At 39.6% G+C, this 24,741-nt stretch overlaps 2 protein-coding genes and 1 pseudogene across 2 annotated transcripts; 1 reads left to right on the top strand and 2 right to left on the bottom strand.

Annotated features, from left to right (window-relative positions):
* The first annotated feature begins 3,315 nt into the window (after positions 1-3,315).
* wntD (wnt inhibitor of Dorsal) lies at positions 3,316-9,130 on the top strand. Its single transcript, XM_065219409.1, has 3 exons — positions 3,316-3,387; positions 3,468-4,014; positions 8,190-9,130. The coding sequence occupies exons 1-3, from the start codon at positions 3,316-3,318 to the stop codon at positions 9,128-9,130; spliced, it is 1,560 nt and encodes a 519-aa protein (XP_065075481.1).
* Positions 9,131-9,598: 468 nt separating this feature from the next.
* On the bottom strand, positions 9,599-17,619 carry LOC135699205 (uncharacterized; annotated as a pseudogene).
* A 2,064-nt stretch (positions 17,620-19,683) lies between these two features.
* On the bottom strand, positions 19,684-21,082 carry Osi22 (Osiris 22). The gene is made up of 2 exons (XM_065219415.1): positions 20,079-21,082; positions 19,684-20,020 (listed from the first exon to the last, which is right to left on the bottom strand). The coding sequence occupies exons 1-2, from the start codon at positions 20,845-20,847 to the stop codon at positions 19,716-19,718; spliced, it is 1,074 nt and encodes a 357-aa protein (XP_065075487.1). The 5' UTR covers positions 20,848-21,082; the 3' UTR covers positions 19,684-19,715.
* Between the last annotated feature and the right edge of the window lie 3,659 nt (positions 21,083-24,741).

The following is a 24,741-nucleotide window of genomic DNA, read 5'->3' on the forward strand; positions in this document are numbered from 1 at the left end:
TATCTATGCAAGCAGGGAGGCCATGCTAGGGTTGACACGGTCCTTCATGGGGGCCGTGTTCAGAGCCAGATCGGCGTAAGTCAGGAATGTTACATCTGAGCCTACTACTCACCAACCACCGATTGGTGACGAGTTTTGAACGTATCCGGAAGCCTGCCAAGGTTTTACCGGGACGGGGGCAGCCGCACTATTAGCACAAACGAAGTGACAGACGGAGCGGCTCGAAAACTTTGGTGACGCACCTGCTATTGCAATTCTTCAGTGCACCACATGGCAACACTACTACTACTGGATTGTACCACATGGCAACACTAAATGTACTAGAATGTTTTGGTTCTATCTCTTTCACTCCACTCAAAACTGAAATGCATAAAAAATGACAAAATGGTACACTCTTTGCACACTGTCAAAGATCATATTGCACACAAAATCAACTATGTTCAAACAAAATACTAGCCCATCTGGTGGCTGATGGCACAAGCTTCTAAGAAAATTCTATTACAGCGAACCACATTATTTTAATTAATTTCTTCGCCAGTTAGTCGTCTGTCACTTCGTTTGTGCTATTAGCCTACTCGCCATTTCAAGAAGGTGTCACCCTTTTTTACTCAGGGAGCAGAATAGCACGACTGTCAGTCCTGTAGCGGGGTATCCAATCCATTGTGCCATAATACATAATGCACGCTGATTTCATTTCACTCCGACGGAAGACGTGATCAGAGGTGTTATGCCCAGAGCGTAAAATTATTGACCGATTCGGCAGAATGTGCAGGCACTGCACTATTCAATTCATGACTCTGTTCAGATCGTTTGTACCAAACGGTAAAGGACGAGGCAATGAAAGAGCCTACAAAAACATTCAGTCACTCACGAACAAGCAACTCACCCCGCTTGCCTTCGCTTACACAGCATGTAATTGAAGCTTTTTTCCATAGAAAATGTACGCTCAGTCATTCAAAACAAGGATTGGGTACCATCACGGAAGAATAAACGTGCTGACTGAGCTACTGACTGAGTGCTCGGCTGTCAGTGACTCGTTTACTTCTCAATCATTCAGACTCTCACGAGGCAGTGAATGATGAGGCAGACGGCAGTTCATATCCATAGGAAAATGATTCATTGAACCTGACTGTTTTGCGCACTGAGTTATCAATTCTTTGAGCGCCTTTGAGTGAATCCAAAAATAATAAAGATTTCAAGCTCAAGTTCCTTATTGTGCTTGAAAATTTAGGATAATGGTCTTGCTTGGATGACATTTTTTCGATTGCTTGGAGTAGCCCTTTATGATTGAATAATGATACATAGATACGTAGGCAAGTGTGTGAGGCCTTCATTGTAAACCTGATTAGCTCGGAAAATGAGGTGAAGGCGCTGTTAGCGTTTGATTAAGCGTATTATTCGGAATCATTTTCTTGTGGAGCTGGGTCTCAAAATGTGCTCAAAGTAAAACATATAATGGGATTAAAGACAAGCGTTTCATATGTGAGCCTTACGGTTTTGGCAACTCACGATCTCTGTCTTTTTTGCATTCTATTAAAAGTATCCAACGATTTATTCAATTTGAAATTGTGCTGAACTAAACTCAGGTAATAAATATTTGGAGGTCATTTCAATTTATAGCATGCTATGGCCCTTTAGACATATTTCTAAAATTTCTGTATTTACACCATAAATTTCGAATATTTATATGCCATTTGATTACCTATGGCTTGAAACAGATAAAGTGGTTCGAATCAAGTCGATTTGTATCGTTATTGAGAAATCATTACAAACGTACAGTGTAAATTGCGACTCAGCGGATCCAACCGTGTAAAAAACCCTTGTAAGACTAATAAGTGTACTCATTATAGGCAAGGTTGCAAAGACTCATTTCAGCTAAAATAATGTTTTTCGGAATAATAAAACCAAAAGATGGTATGATGGCATGTTTTTCTTGTAACTTACAAGAAGAGGTTACAAAGTATGCGTTGGAAACATAAAACCTGTAAATTTTGCTTTCTATGAGTCACAATCAGCGATTTGCTGATCGCTGAATGAGTGAGTGAGTGAGTGAGTGAGTGAGTTTGTGAAAAATCGCTGATTGTGACTCTCATGAAGTGAAATAAACAGGTTTAATATGTAAAACACATTCTTAGCAACCTCTTCTTGTATCCTACCAATTCAAAATTTGATCATGGCATCTAATTATTTCATAATTTAGAAAAACATTGTGATCGCGCACGGACAGGACCCGATTTTTACGTTGTGTGATAATTAATTTAAACGAGAACTATTATTTGACCGTCCTGCCATGGCGGAGGTATGAGAACTATACACGTTTATTCAATTGTTTTTACATACGACTGACAAATAATAAGACAATTATACATGGACAAGTGGTGACAACTATGTACAGGTAGAGTTATTATTTTATGCTTAGGGTAAAGGCGGTAAACGTCGCTTGCACGAACACATTGTTTTAGCTGAAATAAGTCTTTGCTATCTTGATTATAGGTTAGAGTTCCAAATGGTATTTCATGAAAAAATGTGCAGAAAGCACTAGTACATATAAGAGTAAAATGATGAGATCGTGTTGCCAAAAACGGGTAGGCCCTGTACCTGGATTTTTTGGAAAATCAAGGAATATCAGGGAATTTCGTTTTCATCATTGAGTCGACACCCTGTATGTGTTTTTAATACTTTGCAGTGTAGCTTCTGAATAAAAGCATCGTATTAGACGTTTGATAAATTAGTTCATGGCGAAATCATAGATAGATTTGAGAATAATAGTATCCTCTGGGAGTGGCTCAATACTGATCTTAACGACTTTCCCAGTCTCAAAATGATTAATTTGAAACTGAGAAAGTCGGTATCATCATTATATATATTTGACGCTTTCTGCTCGATAGTCGAAAAAAGCCGCTCAAGCTGAGGTAGCACTACATAATTTCTCCTAAGTTTTATCTTTGACCAAACGTTTATCGCTTTAATTAAATTGATCCATAATCAACTTTGGAAATTGTTCCGTCTTAGTAGAGTAATTACGAACAAAAGAAATTAATCCAATCGGTGCATTCATTTGCTCACATTTATAAAAAAAAAGGGGGACAGTCCCAAAGCCAACCCCAACTCGGTAGCAACGTGCTAAAATAAAATTAAGCCCATCCATTGGGATACCCACGCGTCCAGCTACACGCTTGATGACAAACGAAACACAAAGAACGGAAAGGGATGCAACTAGCAGATACCTTTTATCTGTTTGATTCTCCCGGTAGCTTGGTGGGTATTTCATCCGAGTTTAGAATTCAGTCAAAATTTGAATCTCATTGCGTCCACATGTCAGCTACCGGTAGCACGTCGCTCATTCTGTTGTCGTTGCTTTGCACTGCTAGAGCAAGTGACATCAGTGTAAGTACCGCTTAACTTGACTAGTTGTTTGTTAACGGGGAAGTCTAACGGTAGGCGAAACGTTGCTTTTACATCTGTAGATCTACCAACTCGGACCGGAGCTTTTATCGAATAGCATCGAACTGGCACTGAGCAGTTGCCGCAGCCAGTTCCGCTGGGAACCATGGAATTGCCCCACGATGCAGTTTCTGACCAAGCGAATCCCAACGGCCACATTGGATCGCGAAACGGCATTCGTGAGAGCGCTCAGCACGGCTTCCATGATTTATGTGTACGCGAGAAATTGCTCCCGAGGTTCGACGTTGGATGCTTGTGGCTGTGATCAGTGTGACCGTGAAACCTTATTGGTGGAGGGATTCGATCGACTGGATGCCAAAGGATATGGCAATGCTCACAATCGGCGTGCTGGGTGGGTGGCGGTGCGGAACGCTGTACGGGGAAATTGTCGCTGCCATGGTGTGTCCGGGTCGTGCGCTATGAGAACTTGTTGGAGTACGATGAAAACGTTTGCAGCGATTGCTGCGGGTGTCAAGCGGATGTATGCCGGTAGCGTCAGGTTGTTTGTGGACAATACCGGCAAGTTGAACACGGAGAAGATTCGAGAAGATCAGCTGGCGTACATTCATCGTAAGTGAGGCGGCTTGAACGGAGAAGAACGGTTGATTGTTTTAAAGAAAGTGTTCTTATTGCAGTATCGCCTGATTTCTGCCGAAAAGACGCGATTCCAGGATGGCCAGGGATGGGAAACCGTCGGTGTTCGATGGCCAGAGGTATGATGGTGGGACCGGAAGAAAGAAAGTCGTGCCGGAATTTATGCCGCAGATGTGAACTGAAAGTTCGAAAGCAGACAAAGGTGGAACACAAAAAGTGCCGCTGTCGCTTCAACTGGTGCTGCCGGGTAGTTTGTGACACCTGCTCGGAATGGGTCGACGAGTACCGATGCCAGTAAAGGCAATACAGTTAATAGTTTGGGTAAATCAAATTTGAATGATTTACGAATTTTTTTAATGATGGAAAATCCCGCAGACCAATTTTAAAGATTAGCAACATACTTACTAATAATACTGATCCAGGGTTGTCAAATGAAGTATATCGTTTGGTATGGATTCCACTGTTCCAATAATTGCTTGTTAGTACTATCTCGTTTCGTGAAACTAAACGAACTAAAATTGATGAAATATTTGTGCCAAGTGCAGGAGTCGGTTCATTGTTTACTAAACAATGTGTAATGAGTAATCTTAACCAACTGAACTAAGGCCTGTACTCGAAAAAAAAAAATGCACCAGACAAAAGTGTTCGCCAAAAATTTATTTTAAGTTGGATTTTCTTGAAACTTTCAGGGAATGAACTAATACATATGGATTATGTTTCGGCATAATTACTTTATTCAATTTCCTTTCCATCGCTGAAAGCCCGCACCTTTCCCTTAAGACCCCTCATTACATTTTGTGCAATGGTGGAGCCGACCTTTTTGGTCACTTTCATCCATTCTTTCTTCAACTCCAGCTCGTTTTTAAACGCCTTGGACGATTTTCGAACTTTGGCCTTCATTATGGTCCAAAACCTTTCCACCGGACGAATCTCTGGTGAATTTGGGGGGTTGGCGGTTTTTGGTACAAAAACAAAGTTATTGTCTCTGTACCAATCCAACGTCGATCGCGCGTAATGGCATGATGCCAGGACCGGCCAAAATAATGTCTCGCCTCCGTGGGACCGCAGGAAGGGCAACAGACGCTTCTGGAGGCACTATGTGCGGTAAATTTCGCTGTTGATTGTACCCATTGTGATGTACGGCTTACTCAGTTTACCGCATTGGCATATGGCCTGCCAGAGCAAGTATTTTTTGGCGAATTTGTCCACTTTCTTCTTTCTTATGTCTTCCGGAACATCAAACCGTGATTTGGCAACATAGAACTCCAGCCCCGGTATATGCTTTGCGTCTGCCTTGATGTAGGTTTCGTCATCCATAGCCACACACATCGGTTTCGTTAACCACTCTCGATACAGCTTCCTTGCGCGGGATTAGGCCGCCGTGTTTTGTTGATCACGCCGGTTCGGTGCCTTTCGGACCTTGAATACACGAAGCCCAGTTCGTTTCATTGTTTGCTGAACGAACCAGGTGGAACACTTTGCCTTCAAAGCCGCGTCGCGAATCGAAAGGTTCGGATTACGCTTGAAATAATCCAACACCTTCCGGGCCTTCACAGGGTCAGCTGCCTTCGGTTTTCTTCCACTGCCAGCCCACCGCTCGGTCGTCTGGGACTCCTTAAACTATTTTACCACCCGAGACACAGTTGTATGGGTGATTCCCAGTTGTCTTCCGATCCATCTCATGGTCGCAGTCGGATTTTCCATGACGGCGAGACAAAATTCTCCGGCGATTTTCTTCTTGTTTCGATGACAACCACTGAACCGATTGTTATGAAATTTTGCATATGTAAACAATTCACTCCAAACTAGTTATACTTAGATTTTCCCACGGATAAAAAAGTTACACTCGGATAAAAATGTTGCATTTTTTTCGAGTACAAACCTTAAGCGGAAAATCAAGATATTTGCTCATGCTGTTTAGTAGATTAAGCAAACTGCCCTTTTCTAAAGCGATATTTACCAAATCAATGTGCAAATGCCTAGGCAAATACAATGTTTTGTTGACAAAACAAATACAAGTAGATCAGAACAAACAAACCCGTATAATCGTCATAGTGGATACCTACTCCTCTAGAAGCTAAGCTGCATAAATAGCAAGTATACCAAGGGTTCATGAAATAAAACTTTTTATAAACTTAGTCTATTGGGTTGTTTAGGGGTATTGAGGTAAATACATGTTCGTTATCTGCATTAATAATCGATCCGAAATCCAAAATTTCATCAATTTTGGTACACTGGAACTATTTTAAATAAGTACGATTACATTAGCAAAAATCACCATAAAATCTAAATCTTGATTTAAAAATCAAGATGAATGTCTACCGCATCTATAAAAATATCGTTGTGCTCCGAAAACGAAGCTCTATTAGATGATGTATAAAAATCGGTATATTTTTCGAAGTTAAACAACCCAATTTAGAAATGAAACTACGACAGACTAGTATCAGGGTTATTCTGCGTGGCGAATGAGGTGAGACGACAATTGTCACCTCGCAGTCACATGACTCTTCCCAATCCACGGAATGAACTGCATGAACAAATTTGACGTTTGAGCGGTGCCGTGTTGATTGAAATGAACTTTTTCTTTTCTCGGAAAAATTTCGTTTTTGCTTCGTCTGTCATGTCAGCTGTCGCGTCGAAAATTGTTTACGAGATTTAAAATTGATTTTAATTTGTTTTACAAGTTCCCTCGCGTACGATTTAATTTGGTGGTGTTTGCGCAGCTCCTGTTCCGTGTTTTACTCAAATTGGTAAGTACATTAAAATCTTATTTAATGCAAAAATACATGTAGCAATGTGTATATGAATCATTTCAGCCGTCTTTGCTCTTGTTGCAGAGCGGTCGAACACTGTGACCTTCCGGCGTGGTGATTCTTTCCTGTTTCGTTCCTTGGACGTTGCTAAATCGATCCGGATCCGCTTCAACCAGTGAAAACAACGAATCTGATTCCGCTCTAGGAATTACTGTCTGCGTCGGCGTTGATCTATGGTAAATACATTGAAGTTTTATGTGATGCATACAATTTGGAATGTGTACCCAAATCGTTTCACCCGTCTCCACTGTTGATGCAGCCTTCCCGTTTTGAAGCCGTTGAAGATTCTAAAACCTGTATTATCTATGATTTCGACGACAAATCGTTCTCTTGGCTGTTGTTACAACTCGTCGATATGGATTTGTGCTACAACTGCCACTGTGCAGCCAGCGTGCGACCCAAATTATTTAAGCCATCTCAGTGTGAATGCATCATCGTTGTTTCCAGATTCGCTTAAGTTTTGTCATTTCAATTCCCTTAATCAAATATAATCAACACTAACATGACCAAAAAGTGTGTTGTTCCCGAGGGGGGCGACACATCTAAACACATGTGAAATACAAATTTCACACTAGCGAATCAATCTTCGAAAAATCTTATTTCATTTCTCGCATCTACTTGTATCGTGCATCATCTTGTTGCAGGAAATCCTCAGAATCGTCATCAATCTTCTTTCTATCTACTTAGCGTGCGCGCAACTAGCCACAGCAAAAGACAATCTTTTCTGCATCGTAGATAGAGTCGTCCCCCTCGGTTGTTCCTGGATGAGGAGCTAATCTGAAAACAAATGATGCTGTTTTCTATCGCTTTGCAACGGCCCTTGACTCTATGCCAACACTATCCATCCAACGATCGCAAAAATGGATTGAAGCCTTAGGATTTAGACAACTGTATAGTACTAAAAATAAAGTTATCTGCAACAAGCATTTTGTTTTTGGTAGGAACACTCAATACATGATTTTATTGGTTTGAAATCTGAAATTTATTGATTTATTTTAGGAAAACCAGCCAAATTAACCGATGTACGAAATGTTGACTGGATTCCCTCTGTCAATATGCCAATTCTAGTATCTGGTATTAACTTAAATTTGAGTACATCCTTGGATCTATCTGCACAAATTGATGACTCAACCAACCATAATCAAAACGAAAACTCAGAAAACAGTCATGTTACTTTGAACGATAGTAACACAAGCCATTACTCCAACACTAATAATTTAAGTGAAGTATTCGATAGCCAGCCAAGTGAGAATGATTGAGTCAAATACATTTAAATGTGATTATTTGTAATAATTAATATGAAAATGTGTTTAAATCCACCCTTTTTTATAATTTCAGCGCTATCGAACAATGCAACGTGTGACTGCGAACAAGAAATGGAGATCTCACGGCTTAACAAAATTGTAGATCGTCTTCAACACCAGTTGATTAAAGGCCGTCGTGGCATGGCTTGGATTGCGAATAATGACATGTGTAGACGATATACAGGAATTAACATGCTCACTACGCTCAAAAGATTATACAACTTTATGGAACCTGTTCTATTTGATCCTGCCTGTCATTTGACAAAAGATGAAGTATTTGTCATGACACTCCGGGAGCTACGCCGTAACACACCTTTTTGTGAACTAGCTGACGAATATTCTGTCTGCACGAATACAGCATCCAAATTCTTTCACCGAACAGCTTTTATTCTCTTTGAGAATTTGAAATGGGCCCTGTCTATTCTTCCAAAAGACATCGCTATCAGACACAATCCTCTAATATTTCAACAGTATTTTGGAAGGCGAAGAATTTTTGTCATCGATTGTTTTGAGGTGTACTCGGAAACACCCCTTGAAACCAGAGCAGCAATAGCTCATCATAGTGCTTATAAATCGCATCAGACGACAAAATTTCTAATAGCTATGAACAGTAACGGCAGCGTAGCGTTTATATCACAAGCCTATGGAGGACGATGCTCTGATCGCTTTATAGCGAATGATAGTGGATTTTTAAACAACCTTGAATCAGAAGACGTAGTTCTAGCAGATAAGGGGTTCTATATACGAGACTTGGTAGCATCAAAAGGTGCCATTTTAAACATACCTACATTCTGGAGGAAAGGATCTCAATTGAATCCACTAAGTATTGAAAAGGATAAACAAATAACATGCTTGAGGGTGCACATCGAGCGGCTAATTGGTGTACTTAAATCTAAACTCACTTATCTAAAACGATCTATTACTGTAAATGCTTTGAGAAGATTTGAAAATAATCAAAATTCGATATTATTGTAAAACTCGCTTGTATTCTGGTTAATTTTAATAAGTCAATAGTTCAATTTTAGACTTTTTCAGCGCTTTTGATTACGCATGTTTTTACCGAAGTAAATACTTCGCTATCTCATTTTGGAAAGTTATAACCGATGTTAATTAAAAAACGGGGTTTATTGACATAAATATAAATCTATGCATTCCATACTATGCCGGTGCTAAGAAACACTCCGCAAACCATAATGTTTCCATTCTCATGATCGCTATTCCACAGCCTTGTAAGCTTCTGTCGCGCTGCAGGTTCGTTTCTTCGTCCGTATGATGTCGCTGGCGTATCAAATTGGTGCAAGTATGGATGGCAGATTGATTTGAGCGTGCTTAGTTTTGGTGGAGGAACCTCATTTGAAGCACAAACCACAGTCTTCAGGATCGAGGCCGTAATACGACCGATTCGCACCCAGTGCCATAAATTTGCTTTGTACTGAGAACGTGTTAGCCTTTCGACGCAGTTAACATTTTCTGTGGTTATATGAAATACCTTAGTATTCGCTATATCCCGAAGTTCCTGCAAAGATTTTGTTTCATATCCTATATCAAAATTGTTTTGCAGGAGGATATTCTTGTTGATGATTATTTCATCGGGAACCCAATGTGACACACACTGAGTGCAACAGAAGTTTGTCCCGTCACATACAGAATGAAGAACTATCAGGTTTGAACCATCAGACTGCAGATCCATCAGTAACTCTTCAACATCTTCTTGAGAACGAACAGAGGGTGAATCGTACCACCTTTTCGTTTTGTTGCCGTAAACAACATCCTCAACTCTTTTATATAAATCCTCCCGGATCCGTTTTGGTGGTTGCTTCCAGTATGCTGGTACATCTGTTACAGTCACCTAAATATGAAATCATTTGATAAGATACATTGTAAACAAAACTTAAAACTACTTCTTACCCTCCGATCGACAGACTCCGCATGAAGATTTGCCAAATAATATAGAACTGCACTGATATGGGAGCACGTCTCGCTGAACCCAGCAACACAATCACAGTGAGCATATAAAATGTTTCCCAACTGGTCAATAATTGCCCATGGTTTAAGCATGGTGTCTGTTATTTTCATAGAATGTATGACCTAAAAACAAAGCATAGTAATATATTTTTTTTACATTTCAACGTCATTCCAAGAATTAGGAAAGCAAGTCATCAGTAAGACATAGAAGGGTTCTTTTATTTATCATTCATGTCCATGTAAAACTATTTGTATGCGTTTTCATTTTATCCCAGTAAGTTTCATCTATACATAGCTGAATTCATACATAACTTTTCAACATTAAGTAATAATGAGAGCCTCTCTTTCCCTAACCTCAACTTCGTATAAAAATAGCTTTCATTAATTGCTGCTGTTATCTTGCTTTTTCCTACTATCCATTATACTCACCCTCGCTGCTACTATGTGTTTCTTATCTATAATCTGTCCATTCACGGAACTTACAAATCCAGCTTCGTATTTCCTGTATCCCTCCAGGCTCCGGTGGTTTTTCATTGGATTCCTTGTATACGGTGATCGATAATTTAATAAATACTCTACCACATGACCAGTGGTCACATTTAGTAGTAGCAGAGTATTTCTGAAATCCAGCAGGTACGGGTAATTGAATGAATTCTATTTTATTTTCTCTATATAGCGCTTCAGTACATTCGGATTATCTTTTGGAAGATTCCGAGCGTAAGCGGACAGACGTGTACCTGTCGGTCTAAGGTCATTAGTCCGAATCATGGCGAAAAACAAAAACACTTATAACTTTGTTATCATTATTGAACATTGATTATAACTCACCACATTTGAAATTCTTGAATGCAAAAACGGCAACGATTTGAGTCGAGCTGGATGGTCTGAAGGAACTAGGACAAATTCACACCGACGCAGACAGGAATGCCTAGAGCGGAATCAGATTCGTTGTTTTTACTGGTTGAAGCGGATCCGGATCGATTTAGCAACGTCCAAGGAACGAAACAGGAAAGAATCACCACGCCGGAAGGTCACAGTGTTCGACCGCTCTGCAACAAGAGCGAAGACGGCTGAAATGATTCAGATACACATTGCTACATGTATTTTTGCATTAAATAAGATTTTAATGTACTTACCAATTTGAGTAAAACACGGAACAGGAGCTGCGCAAACACCACCAAATAAAATCGTACGCGAGGGAACTTGTAAAACAAATTAAAATCAATTTTAAATCACGTAAACAATTTTCGACGCGACAGCTGACATGACAGACGAAGCAAAAACGAAATTTTTCCGAGAAAAGAAAAAGTTCATTTCAATAAACACGGCACCGCTCAAACGTCAAATTTGTTCATGCAGTTCATTCCGTGCATAGACGAGTGCACGAATGGATTTGAGTTCACTCACTTGACAAAAAGTGACACAACAGCGGGGCCCTGTTTACTAAAAATGAACACATATGTGTTCATTTTTAGTAAACAGGGCCCCGCTGTTGTGTCACTTTTTGTCGAGTGAGTGAACTCAAATCCATCCGTGCACTCGTCAATTGGTCAATTCCGACAGTCGACTCGGGTGACGTGGTAGGTTCATTCTTAGGTGAGTTGCAAAGTGACTCGGTGTTCATTCGCCGAGATGTCAGTTTGCTTTGTTTTTCGGAAACGGCCTACGTAGTTTTTGTAGGTTAATTTATCAGTTTAATCGCAGGTTATTATTTTTTACTATGAACATGCGTTTCGAGTCGTATTTCATGTCATACAATGTAGATCAAAATATTTATTTTTTTCTTAAAAATAATTCGCGTTCACATGTTTGAAATGATGCATAAAAACATCATTAAAATGGATTGAAAATGTTCGACCTTTGCTAGGCCCTTTCAGTTTTAGCTGTTTGTTGTTTTCGATTGCGGACGAAGATTTTTTTTCCAATCGTGTTTTTTTTTAATTAAGTTCCAGCCCTAATAAAAAATAACCATAAACGAACGATAACCCAAATCATTGAACTATTCCACAAATGGTTTGGATGATACCCAGAACACGTCGTTAAGCAAATTAACCATACAATTTTTATTAGGGAGGTTCCAGTGTATTCCTCCATTTAAGAACCACACCGGCGATTCGTAAATCAAAACAGACGTAAAAAACATTTGGGAAGTACTGCCAAATTGCCCACAATTTTGTTATGTTTGAAATCTTGGTGACGTGTCGTACCGGATATCGATGTCTGACGGCATTTTGACATTCAAGATGGCGGCTTTTGGTCGGGAAAAAAAACTTGAAAATTCTGTCAAACACCCCACAATATTGGTATTTTTGGAGGGACCGGACATTGATGTCTGAGGCCATTTTTAAATTTAAGATGGTGGCTTCCGGAAAGAGAAAAACTTGGGAATTCTGTCAAATACCTCTCAATATGAGTATTTTTGGAGTATTCATGACGTGTCGATGTCTGACGCCTTTTTTAAATTCAATATGGCGGCTTCCGGTTGGAGAAAAACTTTGAAATTTTGTCAAATATCGCACAGTATTGGTATTTTTGGAGTCGGGGTGACGTGTAAGGGACGGAAATCGATGTCTGCGGCAATTTTGAATTTCAAGATGATGGCTTCCGGTTGGAGAAAAACTTCAAAATTAACTCAAATACCTCTTAGTATGGGTATTTTTGGAATCTTAATCAAGTGTAAGGACTGGAAGCCCATGTCTGACACCATTTTGAATTCAATATGTAAGCTTCCGGTTAGACAAAAACTTTGTAACGTGCAGGGGCCGGACATCGATGTCTGACACCTTTTTGAAATTCAATATGGCGGCTTCCGGTTGGAGAAAAACTTGACAATTTTGTCAAATATCGCACAATATTGGTATTTTTGGAGTTGGGGTGACGTGTAAGGGCCGGAAATCGTCAGCGGCTATGGTGAAATTCAATATGGCGGCTTCCGGTTGGAGAAAAACTTGAAAATTATGTAAAATACCTCTCAATATGGGTATTTTTGAAATCTTGGTGAAGTGTAAGGACTGAAAACCCATGTCTCACACCATTTTGAATTCAATATGCCAGCTTCCAGTTAAAGGAAATACTGCAAAATTACCCTCAATATAGGTATTTTTAGAATTGGGGTGACGTGTAGGGACCAGAAATCGATGTCTGAAGCCATTCAATATGGCGGCTTCCGGTTAGAGAAAAACTTGTAAATTCTCTCAAATACCTCACACAGAGGTAATGTACACGTGCATCCATCCCGCGTGATAGAGACACGCTTTCTATAAGATCGTAGGTACCTGGTACATTTCGAGACGTATTATTTCGCGTTTCTTTTTTGTTTCTACGTGCCTCATTCGTGTCACATATGCTGCGTCTCATGAGCTAAGCCCGGCGAGCTTCAGGGAGATCGGCAGCGTACCTTCGTCCTGCGTGTATGCTAAAAGTGGCTGGTTGGTGATAAAAAAACAGCAGAGAACTGTTGTAGTCCTGTCACATTCTCGTGTTGCTGGTACAACTGATTGATTTCAATCAGCTGGTATTCAGTTTTTGAGGGTTGAGAGATTGTGGTTTTATAGAAGTATTTCAAGCGGAAGATGAGTGAAACGATTACGAACCAATTACCGGCGGGGTTATTTGTTACCGATCCATGCGCATGGAATTTTCATGGTTCAAAATATTGATTTAGCTCCACCAAGTTCAAACGATTTCAAATCAGCACCTGATCATTCTCACAAAATTTGTTCTCATTAGGATGCGAACTCATACTGCACTTGGCCCTTTGAAGTTTATGTGGGAATTGAAAAATTGAACGTTAGGATTATTGGTTATTGATTGATTAGGAAGATAATGTTCTTCTGACATGGTTCATTTATTATTCAGCAGACAAAAAATTGAGGCTATTATGTCATAAGGGCAGGATGCAGTGTTGCCCTGAAAGAAGCCGATTAATCCTACCAGCACGTTATCAACTTGGAAATTAATTAAGAACAAATTTTCTTGACATTCAACAATGTTGTAGCTGGGAAATTTTCACGTAAGAGGGGAGGGGGCTCTGATGGACAACTTTTCAGTAAACCATTATGGTGCAGGGCTAGAACGATGAGGACAAAAAAATAAACTTTTCTTATAGTAATTCCCATATAAACTTCAAGGAGCCAGTGCAGAATCAGTTCGCCACCAAATTAGCTCAAATTTTGGGATATTAGTCAGCCGGATTTGGATCCGATTGATCTTGGTGGATCAAATTGATAGGTATTTTGCAGCTGGCAGAGAACCAATAGTTCGGAGGGCCCTTTAAAAAAAAACTTCGTTGTTGAAATTGATTCGTATTTATGACTTCATCCATCAGTATTTTTAGCCTTTCAAGCTGTAGCCGACATTACTAATTAATTCAAACATCTGCTTAAATTTGAGAACTGTTCAAATATATTTAGACAAAAAGCATGGTATGTTCGTCGCAAGTAGTAGTCAAGCTGAAAATATGATGAGAAATAAGAAAACTGGATTGTAAATTTTGGCATGAATCCAACATATTTGTCACACTCAACGGTCAGTATATGAATCGAAAACCATGTTTTCCAAAATGTTTATTTAGTAGGTTCAATATCTTTGAAAACTCTGTGGAGCCGAAGGACTAAACAAATATTACAATGGAGATCTAAATCGATTTCCTATATTATTTTTTTTTGTTTGCAACGCATCGAATCTCGACAGATCCACAAACCCTTTCTGTCGAGGATGCTGATGTTCATTTTTGCACGCTTTATCGGCCTCCTGAGGGCACGTCCATTATCACCACCTCTTCATGCAGCACCTCTACCACTTCCTCTGTTGATTTGCTGGTGCTGTCTGACAATGCACCTACAGCCACTACACCAGGGTACGAACTGCTATCCGAGTTGCAAGGAATTTTGTAGTTCTTCAAGAAACTTCGTGGTACTTCAGGGAACTTTTTAAAAGTTCAGGAAAATTTCTTGAAGTGCAGATTTTTCTTTAAAGTTCAGCTAACTTTGTAGAAGCTTACTGAACTTCATTGAACTTCGTAGAGTTTCATCGAACTGCTTCAATAACTCTTCTTCTACGTACCTGAAAAAGTTATAAGACAACGACACTTGATACACCTTGCAGCTCGTAATTGACAGTATGGGCTGAATGAGGCTATTCATACTGTCGCTAATGTGATTAGTAACACTTATGCTTCATTTGACACTAATGTTCCGTTAACTGTTTTCACTAGAACACTGTCCTTATTTTGAATGTTTCTTTGGTATTATTATTATTATATTTTGTTTTATGCCTTAAGACCAACATATGTCAGAAGTATCACGAGCTAAATTTAGTGAAATTATTTGAAGTTCTGAGATCATGGAAAAGTTCAGAAAAATTCGTAGAAGTGGGAACTTTATACAAGTTTAGGTATCTTCGTAGAAGTTTATTGTTTAATGGAAGGGAACCTCTATATTATTCAGGGACCTTTTTTATAACTTGGACTTGAAATAGTTCAGAGAATTCCGCACAAATTCATGAAATTTCGTGCGTCAAACCTTGAGCAAAATCAACGAGAAACGTAGACGTTAAGCAAGCTTTAATGAAGTTTTGTAGACTGCGTAATAATTCGAGGAACTGCGTATAACTTCATAGAAGTCCAGGGCATTTTGAAAAAGTTTAGGGAATTTCGTAAAAATAGAATACTTCAGGGATCTTCGTTTCAGTTTAGGGAACTTCATAGCAGTTTGTCAGAGATCTTAAAAATCTTAATGAGCTTCCTGAAGATGAAGATTTTGGACCATCGTTTAATTTCAAAGTACTTTGAAATTTGAGTAAATTTTCTAAAACCTAAGGAAATTTTGTAGATGTTCAGGAAACGTTGCATAAGTAACAGGATATTCTTTCATATATGCTCCCTAGACAGCCAGGAAGTTTTAAAAGATCAACATTTGCTGATGTTCTTCTGATCTGAATTAGCGAGTTGCTAAATAAAAGGATGACTTAAGAATGTGGTTAAGTTTTTGAATATCATAATTTTTCAAATGGATAGATCAACTTTCAACAAGGTATTTTCCAAATTTAAACCATACACTCTGGTAACATGGTGGCAACATGGTGATTTGATTGGTTGCTCTGTTGCAGGTTGTAGCAATGGCTGTACCACTTTCTGGTTTGTTGTAGCGAGATGGTGGTCACTTTGTGGAATTGGTGCTGATACTCAGGCGCTTCCTTCTGACATTGTTATGGTATACAAAGGCAAGGTCGCCCATTATCTAACCGAAAAGGTTATTTCTTCAAAGCGATTACGGACATCGACGCAAAAACGATGCCATCGAAACCCTCAGAGCAAAGGTCAGCAGAAGCCACCTTGATCGTACCGTGCCAACCAGAAAGCGATTTGAAGGAACAGAACAGAAGGTAGGTAGACTTGGTGATATTAATAATTGGAATGGTAAATATATCACTGCACTGGTCTACACGCTCATCTGAGTTAAAGCCAACGATGCCCGCTCATGTCACTATTTTGCTGCAGCTATTTAGCATAGACCGCGCCATCACCCAGTGGGTCACCACTTCTGTTATAGAATTTATCTGATTGCTCGATCACATGAGGCACATTAAAAAAAATCTGAACATTTTTAAAGTAATGGTAACAAAGTACAAATGAACGCGTAAAGGTAATACGCCAAGAAAAAAAATATTCTGCAAAAAATTCTTTCACCCATTGAATTATCATAACATTGCTGCATTCGTAGCATTCCGATATAATCTATTCGTATTTTGAATCCCATCTAACAATGTATACCAGTTGTGTTGCCGATGAATGGTTAAATTACGTTGAAAATGTGTGAACGTCTTGCAACGGTCAAATCCCCATACTAAACAATACCGATACACTTTTTGTAGAATTTTTGTCCATTTTATAATTTGAAAATAAAGTGTCAAAAGATGTTAGTCATGCAAGTGCAGTTAAGTGTTGAACCGGAAAAAAATAAACAAAGAATATTCTTATTGACCGGAAAATTAATGGCTTTTGCTATTAGAGGATTTCAAGCATTTAAGCACTGCAAATATATGCTACTTTTCCTCTAATACCCTGGACAGACTATAGCTTATATCATGTAATATAGGCTGTCTTGCAATGAGCACTCATACATCTAGTTTTCACTGGAAATCCTATGTATGAGTGCTCATTGCAAGACAGCCTATATTACATGATATAAGCCATAGTCTGTCCAGGGTATAAAATAGGAATGGTTTGTGCAAACGCAAATGAAATGTCGGTCCAAGCAACCAAGTTTCAACAGCGTGTATTTCGCTTACCTACACCTTCCAAAACTTCGAGCTCTGCAGTTCTGGCATTAATCGTAGCACATGAGATGAGGCACATGAGATCAGCGCGAGCCTCGCGCACGCCAGGATTTTTGGTTGTCGCATTTGTTTCTCACTCGTATCTTATTCTCGCGTGTCTCTTTCTCGCTCGTCACATGTTGTTTTCGTTGCGACGGGAGACGGATTGATCGGCAGCACATTTTTGCACACACGAGAAAAATGTAACTCTGCTCACAATACTGGTATTTTTAGAGTCGGAGTGACGTGGTCTTTACACGAAATCGATGCCTGAGGCCATTTTAAAATTCAAGATTGCGGTTAGAGAAAAAATTGAAAATTCTGTCAAATACCCCGTACCTAGGGGTATTTTTGGAATCGGGGTGACGACCATTTTGATATCCATGATGACGGCTTCCGCTTAAATAAAAACTGGGATATTATGTCAAATACACCATCTTATGAGTATTTAAGAAATCTTGGTGACGTGTAGGGACCGGAAACTAATGCCTTTTTTAAATTCAAGATGGTGGCTTCAAGTTAGAAAAAAAATTGAAAAATACTATGAAATACCCCTCAATATGGGTATTTTTGAAATCGTGGAGATGTGTAGAGACCGGAAATGCATGGCTGACGACATTTTGAATTCAATATGGTGGCTTTCCGTTAGCGAAAAACTTGGAAATTCTGTCCAATATGGGTATTTTTGGAATTGGAGTGACGTGTATGGCCGGAAAACCCGCCTGTATTTTTCTGTTTTTCTGTAACCGGAAGCCACTATATTGCATTTCAAAATAGCATCAGACATGGATTTCTGGACCCAACATGTCACCCCGATTAAAAAAATACTCATATTGTGGTGTATTTGACTGTGTTTCCAAGTTTTTTTCTACCGAAAGTCACCATATTGGATTCAAAATGACGTCAGACATCTATTTCCGGACCCTACACGTCACCCCAATTCCAAAAATACCCATATTGAGCGGGATTTGATAAAATTTTCAAGTATGTATATATTACATGTTATTAAAAATGGCATCAGACATGGGTTTCCGGTGCCTACACGTCACTCCGACTCCAAAAATACCCATATTGAGGAAGCCGAAGAAATTATTGGCTGGAAACAATAACAAAGTTGATTGAAACAAATTTAGAAGTAATAAATTACCGAAAACCGCAACCATCGCTTATATAACTCCAACGTTTTCCATCCAGTCGACTGCAGCGGAGGTTACGACTCTTCGCAAGCAACAACTCTGGTTTTATAACGCTCTTGGAGACCATGGTTTAGGCTTGAAGAGTTCTTTAAAACCTCGGTAAAACTTGCAATGTTACTTGGGTTGTCACTTAAAATCGTCACTTCAGTACGACTTTTGTCACCGAAATACGACAGTGAAAATAGGGAGCTGCACCATCGGGTTAGCCTCACTTTTTTTGACATCTGGCAGTGGTTTGTTTACATGGATTTAGAAAAAAAAATTAAAAAATATTAAATGTTTTTTAGATTTTTTGGACCGGAATATTTTTTAAACGAACATAGTCGGATATCATATCTTTTAATTCTATTTATTTAAAACCTCTAATCCACTTGAATCGACTAACAAGCAAAGGTAAACAAACCACCACTGGATGTCAAACTGATGAATGCGGGTTCATCGCGTTCATTCGTGACGTCAGCGTGCAGCATCCTATAAGGTGAGAGTTCATCGGGTTAATCGTAAGTGACTCCTCATTCGCCACGCAGAATAACCTTGACTGTAATTTACTGAAACTTTAATGATTTTTTTTTTTTAAGATTTATCGTTATTTAAAAAAATATATTCAGTTCTCCTGAGAATTCCCATGAAATTCACCTCAGAATTGTTTGAAATTCTGCTTAGAATTATTTCTCCACCAGATGCCCTTACAAGTAACAACAAGTTAAAAAATGTTGAGGCCTGACATTCAAATGCCCAAAGTCTTTTAAAAATATTCTAGAACTCGAGGAACTAACGGAAATATTTCAATAACTAGGCGCTTAGGAGTGTCATCCAAATTAGTCATACACGGTGATATCTATTCTCATGAAACTGTATTCAGCGCAATACTTAAATGCACAAAGTGGTGTTTTGAAGTGTACAATACAAAAATGTGATTTCATCCTCTAAAATAACAATCTAAACCTAACCTAAGCATTAATATTTCAATAAATTACTTATCAAATTATATCATTTGGATCAATTATTCATCATCTCAACGGATGAGTTGTCCCCTCGTGTCCCATCACCACCACCGCCGCCGTCTGGCCCGTTCCAGATCATCAATTGTTCCAGCCAGGCCTCCCTTCCGATTGGTAGGGATAGGGCCACTCATTGTGCGGTTCGTACCTCCTTTCCGGCAGATCCTTCACGTACACATCTTTGTCCTTCTTGTGCGTGAAGTTCTTGAATGCACCCAACAGAAGGAGCAAAATGGCCAACTTTCCGGCCATGAAAGACTTCAACAGGAACAACTTCACCGTCGTCAGCATGAAAGGAATAATCGCCGACTGAATCAGGAACGGGAGGATGAACAATGGCATGGCGTATTTCCACATCTTCTTATTACCACCGCCGCCTTGACGACCTGCGATTAAGATGAAATTACAGTCAATATTAAGAATTTTAATCCAATGACATCCTACCTGTGAAAATGTCCTTCAGGACTTTTTCGTTCAATTTTACGTTCACAATATTGTTTGGCTCGTCGATGGTCATATTGAGAACGGGTCCAAAATCATACTTTTTGAAATCCTCCGACTTGAATGGCTCCTCTTGATCTTTTTCTTCAACCTTTTCTACAGGCTGCTGCTCACCGGCTGAGATCTTGACCTCTTCCAGAATGCTTTCGATCATTTTATAATCTTCCTCATACTTGTTCTCTTCCACCCTCTGGTCGTGATTATCTTCCAGTCCTCCTAGATCGTAATCATCGTCATCAATCTCATCAGCCGAAAAATCATCGACCTGAATCTCCGGTTCGTGATCTTCTATGAACGGTGCCGCTTTAACACTTTCTCGAATAGAATTGTAGTACACTGAAGGAGTCCTGTTGGCTATGTACGTGCTCCGAAGCCTGTTCTTCACCTGAGTCTTCGCTGGTGGCTCTTCAGGAACCGCATCCACTTTCGGTTCCGCACGCTCCTCCTTCGGTTGAACACTTATCTCATCCACTTTGGCCTCCTGCACCTCCGGCTCCGGCTCGGGCTCGGCATCCAACTCAGGCTGCGGCTCGAATCTTGGCATCTTTGCCAAAACCCGCCCAAGTTCATCCGGTTCCGGAGGCGCCATGACCGACTGAATCGCGTCAGAGCTGCTGCTTTTCACTTTCCATGATTTTCGCATCTCACAGTTCACCCACGCAAGGCCGCTCAACAGAATCACACCGGTCCACAGAACCCGTCCCGTCACCATGATGCTCGTTCCCGATTTCAGTCTATGAACTATTGAGATTAAAATCGCACCGTCCACTAGTAACTGTATGTACCAACGACGCAATCGTTCGACCGTTGACAATGAACTGCCAAGTCCCTGGTATTAGCTTGTTTTCCAGCTGCCTATCACCGACCTGCCGAGCGAGGAATGAGAAGAACCGTTGCACGGCACGCGATTATATTTTATTAAAGCTTACACTTGCCCAGAGACCGAGCGAGAGGTAGAGAGAGACCTGCAACCGATGCATGTGCATGGTGTTTGCAATTGCAGTGGAGGCACACGGATGGATTGATTCCCACCATGATCGCTCGGTGTGGATGCGTTTGCGGTTTAGCATCTGTTGCACTTTCTTTCGGTTGTTTTGGTTTCGAAGCAAACTGGTGGGGGAGTTTGATCTTCTGTGGGTGGGGGGGTTGGTGAAGGTTGTGGAACAGCATCATTGCAAAAACCAATGCGTGAGCTGATGCAGTGGCAAATTCAATTATCTCATCATGGCGGTGCAGCAGAGACATGGCAATTGTGGAAAGTCTTGGAATTATTGAATCGGTCTTTGGTCTTTAGGCAGCGCGTGGAAGTACTAAGGCTCTGAACCATTTGGCGATTTTTAAAACTTTTGGTTAAAATTATACAGATGGAAAGTTATTGGCAAATCAAAGTTGGCACTCGTGGAGAATAGAAGAACTATGAAAGTGATGATGGTTTTCAAATCTTCCACGAGGAGACATACGAATGTAATCTTAAAATTCTTTTATTTTGCAAATGAAGCATTTTATTTAAATTTGGTTGCTGCTACGCTACAGTGGTAGAAAAGCTGAAATATATGCATACACCTAAAAATCTGAAAATAAAGGGTGATACGGTCAAAATTTGGTCAATATCAACTTGACGTATTTCTTTCAATTTTGCATTTAAAAATCCTGAACACCCCTCATTTTGAAGGTGTGTGTGTGTAGAATGTTGCTCCTATTTTGATTTCGGAATTCACTCTTCAGTTGTCAAAATGCCGTCCAAGCAAGAAGAGCAGCGTATCAAAATTTTGCTCGCGCATCGCGAAAATCCGAGCTACTCGCACGCAAAGTTGGCAAAATCGCTAAAAGTTGCCAAATCAACCGTTACAAATGTAATTAAAGTGTTTGGGGAACGTTTGTCGACAGCCAGGAAGTCTGGATCGGGGATAAATCGAAAACCGGAAGCCGCTGAGACGACAAAGAGAGTTGCCGGTAGTTTCAAGCGAAACCCTAACCTCTCTCTCCGAGATGCCGCAAATAAGCTGGGTGTATCGTCTACAACCGTGCATCGAGCCAAAAAACGAGCCGGACTATCGACTTACAAGAAGGTAGTGACTCCAAATCGCGATGATAAACAAAATACGACGGCCAAAGCGCGATCCCGGAGGCTGTACACGACGATGCTGACGAAGTTTGACTGCGTGGTAATGGACGACGAAACCTACGTCAAAGCCGACTACAACCAGCTTCCGGGACAGGAGTTTTATACGGCAAAAGGAAGGGGAAAGGTAGCAGATGTTTTCAAGCACATGAAACTGTCAAAGTTCGCAAAGAAATATGTGGTTTGGCAAGCCATCTGTACCTGTGGCTTGAAAAGCAGCATTTTCATAGCTTCCGGGACTGTCAACCAAGAAATTTACGTGAAAGAGTGTTTGAATTAACGTCTGCTGCCTTTCCTGAAGAAACACGGTTGTTCCGTACTGTTTTGGCCGGATTTGGCATCTTGCAGTTACGGTAAAAAGGCCATGGAGTGGTACGCCGCCAACAACGTGCAGGTGGTTCCCAAGGACAAGAACCCTCCCAACACGCCAGAGCTCCGCCCAATTGAGAAATACTGGGCTATTGTCAAGCGGAACCTAAAGAAGACCAAAAAAACTGCTAAGGGCGAGCAGCAGTTCAAGGCAAACTGGCTTTCTGCGGCGAAGAAGGTGGACAAGGTGGCTGTACAAAATCTGATGGCAGGGGTCAAGCGTAAGGCCCGGCAATTCGGATTTGGAAAAGTGGAAGCGTAACTGAATATTTTTCCTGAATTTTATACTAATTGAACTTGAAAAAGAAATTTAATTTGATTTTTTAAATAAACGATACCACCGATTTACACGCGTTTTCCCTTGACCAAATTTTGACCGTATCACCCTTTAAATTATATTTTCTATATTATATGTCCATTGAGTAGTCCTTTAGTTTTCTACTAACGTACCATTAACCAGATTTAAATAAAATGCTCCATTTGCATAATAAAAGCATTTTAAGATTGCACTCGTATACCTCATCATGGACAATTTTGAAACCATAATCTTACTCATAGTTCTTCTATTCTCCACGAGTGCCAACCGTGATTTGCCAATTGATTTAATCAATAACTTTCCATCTGTTTAATCTGCTTTCCGAGCGTGGTTACTTCTGACAGAAAAAAAAGTTAAATTTTGACAACTGTGGCTGAGTTCTTCTCGAAAATCGGTCGATGGACAGCACAAGGATTTTCAAACATAGAAAATAACTTCCGAAATGTCACTATTAACCATGTATTAAATTTACCTCGGAAAATGGTTCACAGCCTAAATAGCCTAAATGTTGAATTATGAATTGAATCTCCACGAAGTCAATGCATAATCGTTGATGAACAGCAAAATTTTCCGTCTGGATTTTGGAAGTGAGAATCAGAGCTGCCAGGTGGTTTTATTAAAAATCTGTATCCACTCTATTAAAAAATCTGTATTTTCTGTATTGACGATTTTTTTCTTAATTAATCATGTTTTGTTGTTTTACAAATACAGTGCATACAAAATAACCATAAAAAGTGCTTAACCACCTATTCGGGCTATCGTACTAACCATACGGGATATAATTGCGCCATTTGTGATATCGTGCAAAAAAGTGCACGAGTTCATTACTATTTGATATTTTTAATATAGATGAATACAATTAATTACATCATTTGTGTGGTAGTTACACCGAAAAGTCGAGAGATGTCGCCCCGCCAGTGCTGGTAAAATCATTTTTGCAGTATGGAGAGTATCCCTAAGTATGGAGAATATCAGAAAATCCGCAATTTCTTACGAAATACATTTTCAATGCAAGTAAAATGTTTACGAGTACTTGTATTTGTACCATTTTAATGTGCTCGGGCACTTTTCTTGTATTTAACATACATGCTTATATTGGAAATATTCAATTAATACTGTAAATCCCCATACAATCAAAAAAATTATTTTGTTTTTATAAATTTTGAATTTTTTTTTCTCAAGCATTTTATAAAAATCTGTATAAATCTGTATTGTAATTTTAAAATCTGTGATAAATCTGTATTCTGTATCGGGTCTGTATTAAGATTAAAAAATCTGTATAATACAGATAAATCTGTATAAATGGCAGCGCTGATGAGAATTCAGTTTTATCTCAGTATTGGTTTACCGTAAGAAAAATGTTAGGTTCACGGTCGATGAAAGTAACTCAGTAACCGTGTTGAATTTTACTCAAATTTGAAAAATGTGGGGCTACTCGGTGAGTAAGTGAAATTTTCCTCACTTTTCTGGAAAAATTGACCAAAACTGTTACTCAGTCCAGTAGTATACTAATAGACTGAGTGAAATATCTCTCGATTGTCCTCATATTCAAGCAGTTTTTCCTGGAAAATCAAGGAAACAATTACTCATTTACTAAGTAACGCCAGTTCAATTCGACTCAATTTTGAGTTACTCTACTTACTCTACTCTAGTTACTCTACACAGCTAAAAAAAACGTTAAAAAGGTTGCAGACAGGTTGAAAAGACCCTTGGCTCAAAAGTCCCCACGGTAGATGCTGGCTGGGATGTCGTAAATGCCAAGTCAGTTTCCAGATGAAGAATGAAGAGGACAGAAATAA

The sequence above is a fragment of the Ochlerotatus camptorhynchus genome, unplaced genomic scaffold, assembly GCF_037179485.1.
Source record: "Ochlerotatus camptorhynchus isolate MF236.1 unplaced genomic scaffold, CSIRO-AGI_Acam_v1.1 ptg000104l, whole genome shotgun sequence".
NCBI lineage: Eukaryota > Metazoa > Arthropoda > Insecta > Diptera > Culicidae > Ochlerotatus > Ochlerotatus camptorhynchus.